This window comes from Equus asinus, chromosome 21 (genome assembly GCF_041296235.1).
Source record: "Equus asinus isolate D_3611 breed Donkey chromosome 21, EquAss-T2T_v2, whole genome shotgun sequence".
Lineage (NCBI taxonomy): Eukaryota > Metazoa > Chordata > Mammalia > Perissodactyla > Equidae > Equus > Equus asinus.
In genome coordinates this window covers 58,509,325-58,528,768 of record NC_091810.1, presented here as the reverse complement: position 1 = coordinate 58,528,768, position 19,444 = coordinate 58,509,325, and the positions used below count along the sequence as shown (strand labels likewise).

The 19,444-nt window shown below is 42.5% G+C and overlaps 1 protein-coding gene across 3 annotated transcripts in view; it reads left to right on the top strand.

Moving 5' to 3' along the window:
* Positions 1 to 15,075, top strand: part of XYLB (xylulokinase) — a 57,968-nt gene extending 42,893 nt beyond the window's left edge. For all 3 annotated transcript variants that reach the window (XM_044754833.2, XM_044754832.2, XM_070492619.1), the window contains 4 exons: positions 5,026 to 5,084; positions 6,539 to 6,626; positions 9,026 to 9,120; positions 14,678 to 15,075. In XM_044754833.2, coding sequence (XP_044610768.1) covers positions 5,026 to 5,084; positions 6,539 to 6,626; positions 9,026 to 9,120; positions 14,678 to 14,755 — 320 coding nt within the window. In that variant the 3' untranslated portion in view covers positions 14,756 to 15,075. The remainder of the gene's footprint in view (positions 1 to 5,025; positions 5,085 to 6,538; positions 6,627 to 9,025; positions 9,121 to 14,677) is intronic.
* The last annotated feature ends 4,369 nt before the right edge of the window (positions 15,076 to 19,444 follow it).

Here is a 19,444-nt window from a genome sequence, read left to right as displayed (position 1 = left end):
CTTGGCTGATTTTTCTTAATTTCATCTCTTTTCCTTTTAACAAACATTGGTAGTAAACTGACAATCTGAGTACAGATTCTATTTTTAGAATTTTTCGTGTTTGTCTAGCACGATGTTCAATTTTTTAAATCAAATACCTTTAGGTAGGGCCTGCTCACTTGGGTGCCACGACGTCACCCTCTGTTGTCATACACTAGCCTGGTCCACTCAGTTACACTGTCCTCCTCACCCCTGAAGGCATCTCCATTGTTGACACCTGGGCCTAAAGGCTCTACTTCTTTTTCTAGTAATTACCCTTAAAATTTTAACATAGATACTAAAATGTATAGTTTTTGATCAACATTTAGAATTTGTGTCCTGTTCAGTAATTATATTTTCCACCAGAACAACACATTACGTTCCCTCTCTTCTCTCCTTTCTTCACCTCCCTTTTTCTGGTTCCAGAATGTTACTGATTTGTGTGCATTTAACATCAATAATTATGTAAATTACACATTTGGCTGGTTCCTTTGATCAGTACTTTTTATTATGTCATGCATCTAACTTTTTTTGAATTTGTATTTCATCTTTCACCTCAGAACATCCTTGGCTAATTCTTTCATGTAGAGATGGGAGAGTGTAGAGGAAAGACCTCTGACTGTATGAAAATATTTTTGTTTTGCCTTCACACTTAAAGGCTCTTATAAAGGAAATTATAGAGATAAAAATATCTGAGTTGAAAAATATTATTTCAGAACTTTGAAAATAATGTTCATTGTTTTCTGACTTTTAATGTTGCCAATGAGAAGCCTGATGCCCATCAGAATGATTTTTTTTCTCCATAGAATCTTCTAGAATCTTCTCTTTCTCCTTAGAATTCTAAAATTTCTTGATTAATATCTAGGCATAGGCCTTATTCATTCATTGTGCTGAGCACTCATTGGCCTCTTTCATCTGGGGGAATTTATTACATTATGTCTTCCCCTCTATTTTCTCTGTTCTTTTTGCTAGAGTTCATATAGATTGGTGGTTTTCAACAAGGGCAATTTTGCCCCCGAGAGGATATTTGATAGTATTTGGAGACGTTTTTGGTTGTCCTAAGTGGGGAGAGCTACTGGCATCTGGTGGGTAGAGGCCAGGGATGCTGTTAAACACCCTACGATGCACAGGACAATCCTCCACAACAAAGAATTGTCTGGCTCAAAGTGTCAATTGTATACCGAGGTTGAGAAATTCTGTATTAAACCAGATGTTGGCCCTCTGGTCCTAATTTCACTGTGCTTTATTTCATCATGGAACTTGTCACCATCACGTCCTGTTTTGTTAATTTATCTGTGTGTTGATTGTCTGTCACTCCCCAACTAGAATATGAGCTGTCTGAGAGCAAGCATCACAGCTATCTTGTTAAACCACCTCCTGCCAGTGCTTAAACTGCTTCCGGGATATAGCTGGACTCTCCCTAAGTCTTTGTAGAATGAATAAATGTTAAATGGAGAGTGATCACTATGTCTTCTAACTTAATTCTGTCTCTTTGTTTATCACTTTAAGTGGTAGGGAATTTCCTGGATTGTATCTTTCAGATTATTAGTCAGATTTTGCCAAGTTTAGTCTACTGTTTAGCCTTTCCATTTATTTATATATATTCTTTGTAATCATAGATTGTTATTTCTTGTGTCTTGGTTCTTTTTCATAATGGTTTATTCTTGTTTTATTGAACTCTGTACATCTGAGGATAAATCTTAAAATTTTTCAAATTTGTTCCCTGATTTCTTTTTCTTAGCTATTCTGTTTGTTTACATTGATCCTTCTCTTTCATGCTCTTGGTTTTTCTCAGTTATCTTGGCTGTGAGTTCATAGTGCTGAATGAATAACTGGGTCTCCTAGTGTAGACAGCAACTCTCGGTGTCCTTTTCAGGTGCAAGGTCTCTTCTCCCAGTGGGCCTCCCCACACCTGCTCCAGCAGAAGGGCTGCTTGGAGAGGCTGCCTAAGTAGATGGGAGACAACAGAGAGATGTAACTTGAGGCCTGTGAGCACTGTACAAGCTTTTAAGCTGGAGACCTCCTACAAAGTCTCTCCAGATGCCAAAATCAGCAGGATTTTGTTCTAGTTGGAAGATGAACCCAGCTTATTTATCTGATGGGCGGAGTTACCTTCCAAGTCTGCGTCTTTCCGTGTCTGCCATGGCAGTTCAGTGTGACTTCAAGTTCTACTTCTCTCTCAGGCCCTCCAGGTGTCCTCCCCAGTTAGTAGCTCACTTTTACTAGAGGGTAGGTCTTTAGCTTGAGGTCAGATGCTGCTTCTGCTCAGTGTGAGGGGGTGGAGAGAAGAGGCTGAGAGTCTTAGGATCCTGAAGTCATTAGGTTACTCTCAGCAGCAATACGTGAGGGTTCCCACATCCCCATCAACACTTACCATCAAGCACCTTTGAATCTTTTGCTTATCTGGTGGGTGTAAACTGGTATCTCAGTGTTGGTTTAATCTGTGTTTCTTTTTTTAATAATGAGTTTGAACAGCTCTTTGTAACTTTGGTTTTTTTCCTTTGTGAATTGGCTGTTTATATCCTTTCCCATTTTCCCATATTGGATTTCTTATTGATTTGCAGGAGTTTATTGCACACTTCGAATATTAGATCCTTGTCAGTTTTCTGTGTTGTAAGCATTTTCTATCAGTTTGTCTGTTAACCTTATTTATAGTGTCAGCAACTGAACAGAATTTTGATTAAGTTAAATTCACCAATTTTTCAGCTTCAATTTTATGCCTTTGAGATATTATGTGAGAGGTTTTCCCCTATTCCAGTGTCACAGCAATTTTGTTTTACATTTTCTATTCTTACTGTAACTTCTCTGTTTAGGACTTTGATCCATCTTGAGTCCCCCTTTGTGAATGGTGTAAATTGGGATCCAGTTTAATTTTTGCCCCCATGGTGACCCAGTTCTGTTTTCCCCCATTACTTGTGGTGCCCTCTTTATTGTTTATCAAGTTCCTATATATACCTGGGTCTCTCTCTGCACCCCCTTTTTCACTCCGTGGGTTTATTTGTCTGTTCTTGGGACAACCTGTATTGCTATGACTTTGCAGTATGTCTGTGTTAGTCTACTAGGGCTGACGAACCAAGTACCACAGACCGGGTGGATCAAACAACAGAAACTTATTTTCTCACACTCATGGAGGCTGGGAGTCTGAGATCAAGGTATCAGCAGGGTTGGTTTCTCCTGAGGCCTCTGTCCTTGGCTTGTAGGTGCCTGTCTTCTCCCTGTGTCCTCACATGGTCTTCACTCTGTGTGTCCTAATTTACTCTTCTTAGAAGAGCACCAGCCATATGGTATTAGAGCCCACTCTAATGACCTCATTTGAAGTTAATTACCTCTTTAAAGAGGTATCTATCTTTACCTCCAAATACGGTCATGTTCTGAGGTACTAGGGGTTAGAACTGCAACATATGAATTTTTGAGGGACATAGTTCAGCCCATAGCAATGTATTAATAATATGTAGTATAGCAATTTACCCCTTCCTACTTTTCTTTTTTTAATATTGTCTTAGCTGCTTATGGGTCTTTATTTTTCTGTAAATATTTTATAATACGTTGGTTCAGTACTGTAAAAATCCAGTTGGAATTTTTATTTAGGTTGCATTGAATTTATAAGTTAATTTGAAAAAATTGACACTTTTATAATGTTAATTCATACTCATCCAAAACTATGGAATATCTTTTAATTTATTTAGATATTCTTTTTTGTATTTTAATAACAGTTTCAATTTCTTCCTTTGAAAAAAATGAATTTTTTTGAATTCAAAAACCTTTGAATTCAAATTCACATTTTTTGCTAAGGTATTTCCTGGCTACATTACATTTCTGGTTACCGTTGTGAATGGTAACTTGTTTTCTATCATATTTACAAGTCGATTATTGCTAGAAATGCTGTTGATTATTGTAAGTTGATTTTCTGTCTGGAAACTTTATTAAACTTTCATTAGTTTGCCTATTTTTAATTTTTCTAAGTAGATGGCTCATTGTCTGTAAATGATGGTAAAGTTTTATCTTTTCTTTCAGTCTTTATACATTTTCTTATTTTTGTTACCTTGTAGCATTGACTAGTATAACTAGTACTATGTAACAGTGTATTAAATAGTATGACTCTTTGTTTTGTTCCTAGTATTAGTTATCTATTGCTGTGTAACAAATTACCTCAAAACTCAGCAGCTTAAAACAACAGTGAACATTTATTATCTTACACAGTTTCTATGGGTCAAGAATTTGGGATTAGCAAAGTTCGGTGGTTCTGACTGAGGTCTCTCCTGAGACTGAGGTCAATATGTCATCTGAAAGCTTGACGAAGACTGCAGGATCTGCTTCCAAGGTGGGCCAGTTCACATGGCGATTAGCAAGAGGCCTCAGTTCCTCACCTTGTAGGCCTCTCCACAGGACCACTTGAGTGTCTTCATGACATGGCAGTTGGCTGCCCCCAAAGTGAGTGGTCCAAGATAGAGTGATCTACAACAGAGCAAGGCGGAAGCCTCAATGTCTTTTATGACCTAGTCTTGGAAATCACACTCCATCATTTATACAATATCCTACTGCTATCGAGTAAGCCCAATTGAATGTGAAGGGGAACTGCATGAAGGTATGAATATCGGAAGTCAGGGGTCATTTGGAGGCCATTTTTAGGGTCTGGGAGGAACACCAGTCTTAAAGAGAATGCTTCTAAATGTTTCTCTTCAGAATGATGTTCATTGTAAATTTTGGATATATGGCCTTTATCAATTTAAGTAAATTCCCTTTTATTCCTGGTTTGTTGAGAGATTTTGTTGTTTAATGATTTATAAAAAGTGAAGACAGTAAGAGGTGGGTGGGGCAGCAGCTTTACAGAAGATTACATGTGACAAGGCTGCATGGACAGAGCCAGCTTTGAGTCTCTCCCCCAGTCCCAATGATAAGCAAGAGGCGTTGGCCCAACACAAGCCCTCTGTGGCTGAAGAACTCTGGAAAACAGCCTTTACTGCCTTGGGAGACTTGTCACAGCTGTTTTTTTCTGTTTTCTTGCAGTGCCCAAGACAAAGATTTTGGCCACTGGAGGGGCATCTCACAACAGAGACATCTTACAGGTAAGTGCTTGTAGCAGGCCCTGCACTAGGGCCTCCTACACGTCTATTACTTCTAAGAGCCAGACACTCAGCAATAAGGATTGCCTATGTTACCACTCCTGAAGAGATGGGGGGCTCACAGCTCACACTCTCCCGGGAAGCCAGCTCTATTGCCTTACAGCTCACGCTGTGAGCAGGTTCTCTCTTATACTTAGGTGAAATCCACTGCCCTGTATAACTCCACTCTCTGATACCAGCACTGGTAGGAAAGTGCCTGTCCTACCACATGGCAAACCTTCTGACATCTAATGCCAGCATTCTTGTCTACCTCAAGGTTTCTCCCTTCCAATGTAAACATCTCTAATTTTCCGTTTCTCTTGTAATAGAGTTTCTAGACTTTGTCACTGTCTTTCTAGTCCTCTGTTATGCTGGAAATATATGACCAAAGGTGGAGTCAACCTGCAGATGTCTGACAATGAGGCTATCACATCGTGAGGCTGTCAGTATTTTATTGGAGTACTGAGCATTTTTGGATATAGCCTCATGCTGTCTTAGCTGTTTGAGTAACTGCATCAGCTGTTGACTTGTAGTATACCTGACTTAGGTAAGATTCTATAGAAGCAGAGCCTGAAATGGGAATTTTTATACAAGTGATTTCTTGGAGAGTGCTGCCAGGAGAAATGGATGCAGGTAGGTCAGGGGAAGAAGGAAAAACAAGGATGTGGTTTTAGCTGGAGTCAGCTTCAGTTCCATCCCATGGGGATATCTGGAACATGAACTATACCACAGGCTTGGTTCCACGTTGAGTAAGGGGGCCAACTGGCTGCCCTGGGGAGAGGTGAGAATAACTTCATGTGAGAGGCAGCCTCTGTTCATCCAAGAGCAATTCTTTTGAGGAAGGGCATCTGTGAGCCATCAGCAATACTCACAGCATCTGGGGGAGGGGCGCACACTGGTTCAATGAAGGGGATCCAGATGGAGCATCAATGGCATCTAGTACTACACTACCTCTGGTCAACTAAGACTCCCAAATCTTTTCCATGTGACCTCCTCTTAGTACAGGTCCTCCATTCTAAATTCATGCAAATCATTTTTGGAACCTAAATGGAAAAGTTTATTTTTATCCCCATAAAACATGCCTTTGTTAGTTTGGGTTTGTTTGGGCTTGTTATATTAGTCTGATACCCAGCCATCTCCACTCTGACCCTTTGCTAAACATACTTCCTAAGTCTTCCTCCTTGTCTGTGATAAAATGGTTAAACAGTGCAGGGACAAGTTGGAGAGCTGTGGCCCTCCACTAGAGACTTCTCCCAGGTCATCCTGACCCTATTATCACCGGGGTGGCATGGCCAAGTGTATTTCCTTTAAGGCAGTAGAGGTGAAATGGAAGGCATCAGGAGACATACGAAGAAGGAGCCTGGAAAATGCATGCCAAAATGTCCGTGTTCCCTCTGAGGAAACTCTATTCTTTCCAGGTGCTTGCAGATGTGTTTGGTGCCCCAGTGTATGTCATAGACACCGCCAACTCAGCCTGTGTGGGCTCTGCATACCGAGCATTTCATGGTAGGTCGATGGATGGGGGACAGATGCCTCTGGAAGAGGTTGGAGCACTGGCTGGGCTGAGGAGGCTAAAAGGGGAGATTGGGATGTTCCCATTCTTTAGGGCCATTGGAGTCTTGGGGACATTAGCTTTATTTTTCTCCAACCCAAATCCTCTGTTCCTTTATTCTCTGCTTAAAGTGGGGAAAGAGAGACAGGGTCCTAATTGAATGAGGCCTGGTCAGACTGAGGCGTAGCACAGGGACATTTTGAAAGGACACAGGGAGTGCTTGAGGGCACACAGGCATGGGTCTGGACAGCTGGTGGGCAGGAGAGATGGATGACGTCCAGAGCCATCTTTTCAGCAAGAACAGGAAGTTGAGACAAAGGCGAAGGCTTCAGAGCCAAGCAGTCCAGGACCTTGGACAGCTCCATGGGGGGCCCATTGCTCTCAAGGAGGCCTCGCTGAAACTCCGGATAACACAGGAATCTCCCCCATCTAGGCGAGTTCTGGCCGGAGCAGCACATGCCCACAAGGTCGTTCTTCCTCCTACTGTTCTCTGCCTGTTCAGGCTGCTCCTTCGGCTGCCTGTGTACATCCAGGGCTTTGTCTTTTCCCTCTAGCAGTTCCATTCTTCATGCGTTTACTCTTAACTTTTTAACACACTTATTTAAACTTATATTTTTCTATCAACATTGAGAATTAATTAAGGACCATAGCCTTCTCTTAATAATTAACCTCTTACTCTTTTATTCCCCTCTCTCTCCACCCTCTCCACCTCACCCCACCTCACTGCCACCTCCTGGATCACCTCCAAGATCATTGGGCAAGATTGTTGCGTTTTCAGTTAAACTTTACATCATATTGGCTTTTATTTGCATTTACCGATGAGATTTTCTTTCTTTCTTTTTTTGAGTCCCTGCAGTTTGTTTCTCCTTCTTCATTTCTATGCTAGTTTTGCTGGAATATACAACCTAAGTAAGTTTTTAAGAGAGAATTCAGTAGGTGATCATTTTCTGAGGCCTTATATGTGCAGTGAGGGCTTTGTTCCACCCTCCCAAAGAATGCTACCTTGGCTGAGCAAAGGACTCTAAGTTCAAAATACTTTTTCTCAGAACTTCAGAAGCACTGTTCCATAATCTTCCAGCCTTCAGTGTTGCCCATGAGAAGCCTGGGATCTGCTTCCTATTCCTCCTTCTGCTGAAGCAGGAAAGCAATGACCCTTTAGGGACGCCACTGCTCTGCTGCACTGCGTTTCTTTTTTATTTTCCCTTTTCTGTGCCTATTTAGTTGTCAGAGGTTGCCTGCGGTACTGCCCTGCTCTGCCTTAGAAAACCAAAGCCTGGGCTAAGCCCTAGCACAACAGTTCCCACCCCGAGGCGTGTCAGCCACTTTATTTGGAGATCTGGGGATAAATCTCACACGCAGCCAGTCTGTGGATGAGTGAAGAGAGGACTATGTCTTTTGATTGGGTCTTCTGCTGGCCACCCCTCCCCTCACCCCAGCCGTTCATCCAACAGCTCTGAACTGGGATATTCCATCGTTCAGTTAGAAAACTGGGCCCCACATCTTCAGGGGGCCCTCCTTCACTCTTGGTGGTGTTGCATTTCCCTGTCAATCTGATGCTAATCCTTAAATTGCCTGGAAATTCCTCACTGTTTCTTGTCTACCTCTGGCAAGCTTTCCTCTTTTCCAGCCCTGCCACTCATTTGCTTGGTGTTTATTGAGTGCTTCCTTTATGTAGGCAGTGTGCTAGGCACCAGGGCTCTGCTGGAGACTCAGTCCCTGGCCTCACAGAGCTTCTGGCTCAGCAAGGAAGGGACCTTAAACCAATCTGTGGCCAGAAATTGTGAGAAGTCCCCTGAGGAAAGCAGATGGTACTTAGGGCTGGAGGGTTAGGGAGCCTCCTGAACAAGTGATATTCTTAGCTTCAGCTTATCTGAGGAGAATAGAATAGGTATGTGAAGGGAGGGGAGAAGAGCATTCTACATAGTGAAAAGGCTCTGAGGCAGAAGGAATTGTAAGAATCCCAGGGTGACTTGAATGCGGTGAGTGACAGGGCGAGTGGAGCAACGTGAGGGAGGAGCGGCAGGCGGACTCTCCCGTTCTGTCAGATGTCAGGCGTTAGCCTCTGGTTCTGTGACAGGCACTATCACAGCAAGCGAGACAGACGAGGCTTGCACTTGAAATTTTTCTTTCTCTGTCTTTTTTTTTTTAACGTTTTATTGAGGCACAATTTATGTGACATAAAAATCACCCAATTTTATGTGTGCAATTCAGTAATTTTTAGTAAATTTACTGAGTTGTGCAGCCATCACCATGGTCCACTTTTAGAACATTATGTCGCCCCAGAGATAAAATGCTGTTTCCAGTTAATGTCCTGCATAATGTGCACTGATATGAAATGAGCCTTTCCTTCTAGGCCTTGCAGGTGAAACAGATGTCCCCTTTTCAGAGGTTGTGAAGTTAGCCCCAAATCCCAGATTAGCTGCTACCCCAACCCCAGGAGCTTCTCAGGTAAGAGACCATCAGAATTTAGTCATAGCATTTGCATTGTGAAAACCAACTAGGTTCTTTTTTCCAAAAGGTAAGTTTTTCTTTGTTACCTACCTTGAAGTTGATGTGCTCAACTAAAGGGGAAATTCTACTTTTTTTTTTAATTGTCAAGGAAGCAGAGGAAAAGAAGCCAGGTTGTCAACTGAGATTCACAGGTCCTGCTGATTTTATAGCCCCAGGGGTCAGATAGATTGCTGGGCATATCTTCATTGCTCCGAATGCCTCAGGGTGGGCCCTTCCATTTCACCCAGTTACAGAAGCCACTGAAACACTCTTCACCTAAGCACAAGACGTGCTGGGTTTCTAGCACTCAGATTGGAAGTCTGGATCCAAGACAGTTGTTCAGTCACTCGGGCCAGGAAGTACCTATGATGTCAGATCCTACTTATTACGGGTTGGATTTCCCAGAAAGCAGCCTCTGAGATGTGGATTAGGATGCAGGAGATTTATTAGAGGGCGCTTTTGGGATCTACATATGTGGAAGGAAAAAGGAGGAGGCAGGACTGAGCACAGGAGGAGGTGACCTGCAGTGTAATCTCACTGGAGCCCTCAGCCCATCCTGCAGGAAGTTCTTAAGCTGGGATGACCCTTTAGAGTTTTACCCTGTTGGGTGAGGGGGCCAGGCCTTTACACCATGGGGTACCATGTCAATCAGTCATTGTATGCAGGTCACATCAGGATGGGGTAAGGCAGCTCTCCTTTAGCTGAAACAATCCCCAAAGAGGGCTGTCAGCTGAGGGCTGGGAGAATAAGTTCTTCCTTTCTGAAAGGCAGTCTGGGTGGTATGCCACACATCCACTACACCACTCTTCCTGTTTGTGGAAGGTTCTTGCAGCCCAGGCGCAGAGGCAGCACAGACAGAGCGCTTTATTACTCACAGTACAGCAGGCAGCATGAGCTTCATGCTTGCATCGGTTTTCCTTGGCCCTGAAGTGCATGGGATGATGTGGAGTGGGCCCAGGTAGATATGTGCACACGCTATGTCTGTGTCACAACTGAGGGACCCCGGGCTTAGGAAACCCCCAGCCTTATAAAGGAGCTGCAAACCTGCCCAACTTTTGCCCCCAAAGGAGATATTATCTTTATTATCCTGGTCAGCAAACAAATTTTCTCTCTGCCCCAGAGGGCAACACTCTCTCTGTCTTCCAAGACTGTTTGCTATAAAAACATCCTTAAAAAGATAGTCTGGAACTAAAGCTGTCACCAGAGGTATAGAAACACCATGGAGAATTATCTCCCAGCATATCTTGGAGCAGAAGCTCATGCTTTCCAGGTGACCAGATAACCCACATGTAGGTATGCCCAAGCTTCTATTATTTTCTGTTGTGTGTCCTTATGTTTGATGCAGCTCAATGCAGTGGAAAGATCCTACATTGAGATAAAAGGTCTTTGGGTTCTGATTCTTATTCTGCCTCTCCCTCACGATGTGACATTCATGTGACCTTGAGCAGCACTCCTCATCTCTGAACCTCTGTTTCTTCATCTGTGAGGTGGGGACAACATCTCTCCTGCCTTCTTTTAACCTAATTGTGAGGCTTAAAAAGAATCCTTGACTATAATGGCTTTATTATGTAACAGGAAGGCTGAAGGTAGTTGCTGGTGTTGGTTCAGTGGTTTAACAATGTCAGGGCTCTGGGTCATGTCCCTGAAGTTCTCCAGATCAGCAGTGGACAGTGGGAACATCAGGAGAGCCACATGTGCCATTTTAAATTTTTCAGTTGTCTCATTTTTTGAAAAGGTAAAAATAAATGACTAATTTTAATAATGTATTTTATTTCATTCAGTATGTGCAAAATATTGTCATTTCAACATGTAATCAATACGAAAAATTGCTAATGTGATGTTTTACATTCTTTTTTTTGTATGAAGCTTTTGAAATCTGGTGTGCATTTTGTGCTATAGCACTAGTCACGTGTCAAGTGCTCAAAGGCATATGTAGCTTGCGGCTGCCATATTGGAGAGTGCAGCTCTAGATGTTTCCAGAATGATCACAGGATGTCTGCAGCGGCTCCAGACATCGTGTCTCCCCACAACTGTCTTCACTGGTGGGAGTCAGAGCATGGCCTTGGCAGAGTCTCTCCTCACACACTTCTTGCTCATCAGGGAGAGACAGATGGGTCTGTACCCTCAGCTCCCCCACAGACGACCACTTGGTCATCTGGTCAGCCTTGGCTGTAAGAAAGGCTGTGGTAGGGTCTGGCTCTTTCGTCCTTTCTGGAAGGTGACCAGCAAGGAAGAAGGTAGTTGGGGAGAGCTTTAGGGCAACAAATGGCTGCATCTGCCACATTACAGATAGCAAATACTCAGTGTATGTACCGCCACTGTCCCTGGCTTGCCCATGACCAAAGTCACTCACAGCTCATGGAACTCTTTACCATTATATCCAAGTATAACCTTGGAATCCTTCTCAACACCAGTTTGCAAGCAGTGACACTCTGTCATTTTTGGCGTAAGTGACCTATTTGAGGACTGGACTGTAAACTCTTCACAGCAGGGCAGCATCTCTGCTTTCTGTCTATGGCAGCTACAGCAGTGCTGTGCTGAAGGGGAAACTCAAAACAGCAAGAGTGTTTTCTTTCTCAGCTCAGCTAAATGTTGGAATTTCCTCCTTGGAGAAGAAAATCAAAACCCCTTCCATCCTCTGACGACATTCACAGAGCTGCTCCAGCTGCACCAAGAGTGGCCCTAGTTGCATAATCAGTTACTAAAGTATTTGATGTTGGAGCTAATTAAGCCAAATTAAGAAGCAATGGGATTGCCATGAGCTGCTAGTGATGTTTATGAGTCCCAAGGAAATCTGAGTCCCTCGGTCTCAAGTGTATCTTGTCTGTAAGACAACATGTGCTCACCTGAAGTGTACCTACATTTCTACAGAGCCACAGGCAAAAACAGCTTTAAAAAAAAAGGAATGAAGGATAAGAATGTGAGGTTGTATTTCTTTCTGGTCTTTTGTCCCTTGTTGGTTTTGGTTTATTACACAGCACACTGCATATATAATTTTTTATCCCGTTTCTTTTAAAATTCTGCATTACAACATAAGTATTTACAATCTTAAAAATGCATATACACATTATTTTTTATGACTGTAATATTTGATCTGGCAAATGAAACATAATTTACTTGACCATTTGAGAATGGTTGCTTCCAGTTTTTCAATTATTATAATTAACCCCGTGTGGGTAAAGGGTTAACAAAACCTTTTCCTATTCTGCATGAGAATTTGACCTTTGCTTAACTTTTTTTTTTTAATTTTTATTGAGTTAATGATAAGTTACAATCTCGTGAAATTTCAGTTGTACATTATTGTTTGTCAGTCGTGTCGTAGGTGCACCCCTTCACCCTTTGTGCCCACCCCCACCCCACCTTTCCCCTGGTAGCCACTAATCTGTTCTCTTTGTCTACATTTTTAAATTCCTCATATGAGTGGAGTCATACAGAGATTGTCCTTCTCTATCTGGCTTATTTCACTTAACATAATTCCCTCGAGGTCCATCCATGTTGTTGCAAATGGGACGATTTTGTTCTTTTTTACAGCTGAGTAGTATTCCATTGTATATATATACCGCATCTTCTTTATCCAGTCATCTGTTGATGGGCACTTAGGTTGTTTCCACGTCTTGGCTATTGTAAATAATGCTGCAGTGAACATTGGGGTGCATAGGACTTTTGGAATTGCTGACTTCAAGCTCTTTGGATAGATACCCAGTAGTGAAATGGCTGGATCATATGGTAGTTCTATTTTTAATTTTTTGAGGAATCTCCATACTGTTTTCCATAGTGGCTGTGCCAGTTTGCATTCCCACCAGCAGTGTATGAGGGTTCCTTTTTCTCCACAACCTCTCCAACATTTGTTACTATTAGTTTTAGGTATTTATGTCATTCTAATGGGAGTAAGGTGATATCTTAGTGTAGTTTTGATTTGCATTTCCCTTATGATCAGCAATGATGAACATCTTTTCATGTGCCTATTGGCCATTCGTATATCTTCTTTGGAGAAATGCCTGTTCATGTCTCCTGCCCATTTTTTGATCGGGTTGTTTGATTTTTTGTTGTTGAGTTGTGTGAGTTCTTTATATATTATGGATATTAAGCCTTTGTCAGATGTATGACTTGCAAATATTTTTTCCCAGTTAGTGGGTTGTTTTTTTGTTTCAATCCTGTTTTCATTTGCCTTGAAGAAGCTCTTTAGTCTGATGAAGTCCCATTTGTTTATTCTATTGTTTCCCTTGTCTGAGAAGACGTGGTGTCTGAAAATATCCTTTTAATACTGATGTCAAAGAGTGTACTGCCTACATTTTCTTCTAGAAGCCTTATGGTTTCAGGTGTCACCTTTAGGTCTTTGATCTATTTTGAGTTTATTTTGGTGAATGGTGAGAAAGAATGGTCAATTTTCATTCTTTTACATGTGGCTTTCCAGTTTTCCCAGCACCATTTGTTGAAAAGACTTTCTTTTCTCCATTGTATGCCCTCAGCTCCTTTGTCGAAGATTAGCTGTCCTTTGGTTAACTTTTTAAACTAGGTTTCCTTTGGGACTTATTAAAAATGGATAATAAATTAATAAAATTAATTACATGTCATAAAATTAATAAAGAATGTCACAGGCAACATTACTTATGTAAAAATGGCCTTTAATTGGGAAACTGCAGCTGGAGTAGGAAAACCATAAATACCTGATGGGAAGTCATACTTAGTGCTTTCCTGAGTGCAGTGACGTCTCATGGGCATGTCTCTTGCTTATGGAGTTGTTACAAGAGATAGACCTGTGAGACACAAAGTTTCAAAGCCAAGGTGGTTCTTGCACCTGTTCAATCTGGATTTCGTCTCCTTGTACCTGAGCTATAACCTGGGGGGCGGGGAGGGGAGAAGGCAGGGAGATGAAGAGACCCTTTCCTGGACACCTGTGCAAACTGCTATAGGGACCACTACATGGTCTCCCATTGAAGAGGAGCGCCTGCAGCTACTGTGCCAACAGGTATGTTTCGCCAGTGTATCCTTTTGAGGGCCAAGGTGTGGCCCATGGTAGTCTTATGAGTCTCAGTGTTTAGTGGTGTCTAAGAAGGCCCTTGGTTGGCCTAGCACCCTACATTTAGGATTATTTCCTTAGGAGAGCTTTGCAGTAGTAGCATAATTAGGTCAAAGGCAATGGGAATTTTTCAAGCCTCTTAATACAGATGTAAAGTCAAGTTTATTTCCAAAAGGGTTGCACCACCAACTTCCACCAGCTGTGCAATAAGACAGCCATTTCCAAGTACCTTCATCAGAATTTTTTTTAATTTTGTAGATTTGGTAACAAAAATTTGCTTCTTGTCATAATTTGCATTAAAAAATATCTTAAACTATAGGTTTGAGGACTACTAGCATTTTGTCTTTTGTGAATTGACACTTCTTTTCTTTTTTTGCCTAGCAAAAAAATTAAGTTGCAAGTAAATGGGATGTAAAATTTTAAAATTGAAAGTTGCAAAAATGTGCAAGAGACACCTCCCCCTCCCCATTCTAAACTGTTCTTTCCACCCCCCAGGTCTACGAGGCCCTCCTCCCACAGTACGCCAAGCTCGAGCAGAGAATCCTGTCCCAGACCCGGGGGCCTCTGCAGTGAATTCTACAGGCCCAGGTGCCCCTGTTAACCCTGCCTGCCCAGACTCACTGATCTACTTGGAGATGGGGCCCTGGACAGTAGGGATCTTCTTCCTTGTTCCAAGCGGCCCTGTCTGCCCACCTGACTCCTTGCAGCGTTGCAGCCCTGCGTGGGACCACCTTGAAGTCCGCCTTAGCACATCTTCCTGAACATAAATGGGCTACTTGTATCCCTGGGCCCTTGTGCCCAGAGCTGGAAACCATCTCTCTTTTCCTGTCTTTTATCCCGGGAGGCAGGATAACACTGAGTCTGGGATATGTCCAATAAAAATTATGACTTTCCCCTTTTGAAGCCCTCCTCCATACCCTGACCCACATTTCTCCCATCCCGTAATGTGACCCCACTGTCCATCCTCTCTCCCACACCCTGACTCTTCAGCCATGTCTCTCCCACACTCTGAGAAAAATTGCCACTGGTTGAGAACCACTGACCTGGAGACTTGATCAGATGCATATGTGATCATTTTCCTTTTTATGTAAGACATCTTCATACATGGTGTTATATTCTTCCATCAGGAGGCACATAATGCCTCGTTTTCTCTCTTTTTCTTTTGATGCTGAACTGGCTCCATTACTTCACTCAGGATATAATTTTGTTATTCTTCATTTATTATCTGGGATTCTTCTATCTGAGAAACATCCCCCATCCAGTTATCCAGTTGGTATTGTTTATATAGGCAAGGCAGAATAGATGGATTCTTTCCTCTTTATTCACCAGTTTTCAAAATAATGAGTTGGTTCCCGAACATCCTCTTATAGCAACTAGATTTTTATTTTTAGTATTAATATGATACATTTAATATTTTGTCTTAATCCATTGTAGTAATTATTCTTAGCCTGTCTTCTTTTTGATAGCCATTGTCTCCAGCTTTTCTCCTGCTTTCCTGATCTGTAATTCATTCTTCTTCTTCAGTGATACTTCCGCTCTGTCTACTCCTTAATTGTTGCTAGGCCCCAAATCTCTGTCCTCATCTCTCTTTCCCTCTCAGTCTATCCTCCCTTGTTGGATGATTTCATGTATTCTTGGGCATCAACTCCTACTTATATACCAACAACACCCAGATCTGTGTCTCCAGCCAGAACATTCCTTGGCATTCTCACAAGGGTACTTCAGATTCCACTTGTCTTCCCTTGCCCTTCCCCAAACCTCATCCTCCAGAGTTCCTCTTTCAGTGAATTAGCACCACCATCCATCCATTCATTCAGGAACCCAAACCCAAAGCTCAGATATCTTCCCTCCTTCCCACCTCAAATCAGTCACCAAGTGATCTTGGTTCTTCCTTCTAAATCTCTCTTAAAGCAATTCCTTTCTCTTCATCTCTCCTGTTTTACTTTAGATCCCTTATTGCTTGCTCAAATCATTGCAAAAGCCTCCATAGGAAGTCCTCTGTGATCTACTTCCTGCAAATCTTCCAGGTTTTTCTTCTGTCATAGACCTTGTCTCAGTTGGGACTCTGGTTAAACCAAACTGCTTGTGGTCTCATCCATAGTGGCAAAATGCTGCAAACAGGTATGAGACCTGGTGGATCAGAGCAGTGGCTAGTGGGAGGTCAAAAGGAAGGAGTTTAGAAGGTGAGTGGGACCAGAGACGTCACTTCTGAGAGATACGAAGTCGTCTAGAAAGGGAGTGGTGTCCCAGGCACGCTTTGTGGGTGATAGGAAAAAGGGAACAAGAAGCTGAAGATGACAACCCATCAGATACAACAGCAAGTCAAAGATTCCTAAGAAAATGGATAACTCCCCCCACCCACTAGCTGGACATTGCTTATTAAAGAAATTTTATATTATTGACCAACAGAAAAGGGCGCTCTTGGACCAAGAAACAGCTACTGAATCTGTTCCCCATTTTGCTTCTGCTCCCAGAGTTGCCTGTTGTTGCTTCCCCTATACATCAACATAAATGGAAAAAGAGGGTAGTGACATCAGCATCATGGTAGAGTGAGTTGCTCCCTGTCTCTCCCCTCTAAGTTACAACCAGTAGGACATTAAGAACTACAAAGTCCTAGACAAACAAAGGACTCCGCACAGCACACCAGAATGCCTGAGAGATCCATATGTCTATACATCTGAAGGTGGGTGGACTGTACCTTGTGGGGGCAATGGAACCAGAGAAGCAGTGATGGCAGCTCCTGAGACTGGAGGCTCCAGGAACTACAGCAGTACCTGTGACCCACTCACCTCCCCCTTCCCCAGCGGTGGTGCCTGTGACCCTGGCCCTCTCAGCAGTGGGGGCTTCATCCACGACCCCAGTGCTGCTGGTAGCAATGGCAGTGCCTGTGACCTAAGGTTCCAGGAACCACTCTGGCACCCAAGACTAGAGACTCCAGGAACTGTGGTGGCACTCGTGACCCTAGGAACCCCTCCTGCTGTGGCACTGTCAATGTCAGTGGCATCTGCTACCCCAGCACCCCCAGCAGTGGTGGTGACACCCATGAACCCAATGCTCCCAGCAGTGGTGATGCCAGCACCCCCAGAATACCCAGGAGCAGCTGTGTAGGCAGGGCACAGCAGCATCAGTGGCTGAGGCTACAGTAAGCCTGGTAACAACAGTGGAGCCCACAGCCATGGTTCCCCTAGCTGCAGTGGCACTCATAGCAGCAGTGCCTGCAGACCCACCAAAGCTGGACATAGTGGAGGTGCCTGTGACTCTGGCTCCTGCCATAACCTCCCCCTCTCCCTACCACAGTGGGGAAACCTGTGACCCAGGCAGCCCAGAAGCAGCAGAGGTTCCTGCCAGTCTGGTGACCCCAGTGGCGATGCCCACAATTGCAGCGACACTATAGCAGTAAGGCATCAGCAACCTTGGAGGCATGTGAAGCACAACAAAGGCACTGATGATACCTTTGACAGAGGCAGTGGAGGGTGGAAAGTGCAGGCTCTTAAATACAACCAGAAGCAGCTCAGAATCAAAGTAAACAAAGCCTTACCTAAATAAGAAAGGTGTTTGCTATTATAAGTGCACTGGCAGAGGAACAATTCATCAAGCACCATGAGAAACTATAGTAACTTGATATCACAAAAAACAATGACAATTTTTGAGAAACCAAACTTGAAGTCATCGAAGATTGTGATCTAACTGATAGAGAATTCAAAATAGCCGTCATGAAGAAGCTCAGTGAGCTACAAGAAAACTCAGGAAGACAGCTCAGTGAGATCCGGAATAAAATTAATGAACAGAAGGATTACTTGACCAAAGAGATTGAAACTCTAAAAAAGAACCAAACAAACTCTAGAGCTGAAGAAATCAATAAAAGAGAGGAAGAATAAAGTAGAAAGCATTGGAAGTAGAGGAGACCATATGGAAGAGAGAACTAGTGAGCTCGAAGATAGAAATCTAGAAATGACTTAGGTGGAAGAAGAGAGAACTAAGATTTTTTAAAAATGGAGAAATTCTATGAAAAATATCTGACTCAATTGGGAAAAGCAACAAAGGCATAATGGGTATTGCAGGAGAAGAGGGGGAGAATGGAACAGAGAGCTTATTTAAAGAAATAATAACTGAGAACTTTCCAACCCTGGAGAAGGAACTGGATATACAAGTACATGAAGCTAATAGAACATCTAATTATCTCAGTGCAAAAAGACCTTCTCCAAGGCACACTATATTAAAGTTGTCAAAAGTCAGTGACAAAGAAAGAATATTAAGGGTGGCCAGAGAGATAAAAACAATAACCTACCAAAGAACCCCCATTAGGCTATGAGCAGATTGCTCAGCAGAAACTCTGCAGGCCAGGAGAGAATCAAATGATATATTCGAAATATTGAAAGATAAAAATTGTCAGCCAAAAATACTCTATCCAGCAAAATTATCTTTCAAATATGTAGGAGAAAGATAGGCTCTCCCAGACAAACCAAAGCTTGAGGGAATTCATAACCACTAGACCTGCCTCACAAGAAATCTTGAAAAGAGCTCTTCTACCTGAAACAAAAAGGCAAAGGTATGCAAAACTTTAATCAAGATGATAAGTAGATAGAATCAGAAAATTGCAACTCTCTATATCAGAATAGGTTAGTAAACCAATTATAACAAAGGTTCAAGGGAAAGAAAGTATTAAAAATAGCTATAGCCACTTCAATTTGGTAACAAACAATACAAAAAGGGATACTTTGTGACAAAAACATAGAAGGGGAAGAGGGAGAGGATGGGGTCTTCATAGGTGTATGCAGATAAGATGCTATCAGCAGAAAAAGCACTATCTCATCTATGAAATCGTTTTTATACAAACCTCATGGTAACCACAAAACAAAAATTCGGAGCAGAGTCACGAAACATAAAAAAAGAGGAAACAGAAACATTACAGAAAATGATGAACTGAAATGGCAGAAACACAGGGAAAAGAAACAAGGAAAACATAGAGCAACCAGGAAACAAAAGATAAAATGGCAGTATTAAGTCCTTATATATCAATAATCACTCTAAAAGTAAATGGATTGAATTCATCAATCAAGAGGCACAGAGTGGCTGAGTGGATTAAAAAACAAGACCCAACAGAATGCTGCCTCCAAAGACCCTTCTCAGCTCTAAAGACAAACAGGTTCAGAGTGAAGGGGTGGAAGATGATATGCCAAACAAATGGCAACCAAAAGAGAGTGAATGTAGCCATGCTTATACCAGACAAAATTGACTTGAAGCTAAAAAAGATGAGAGACA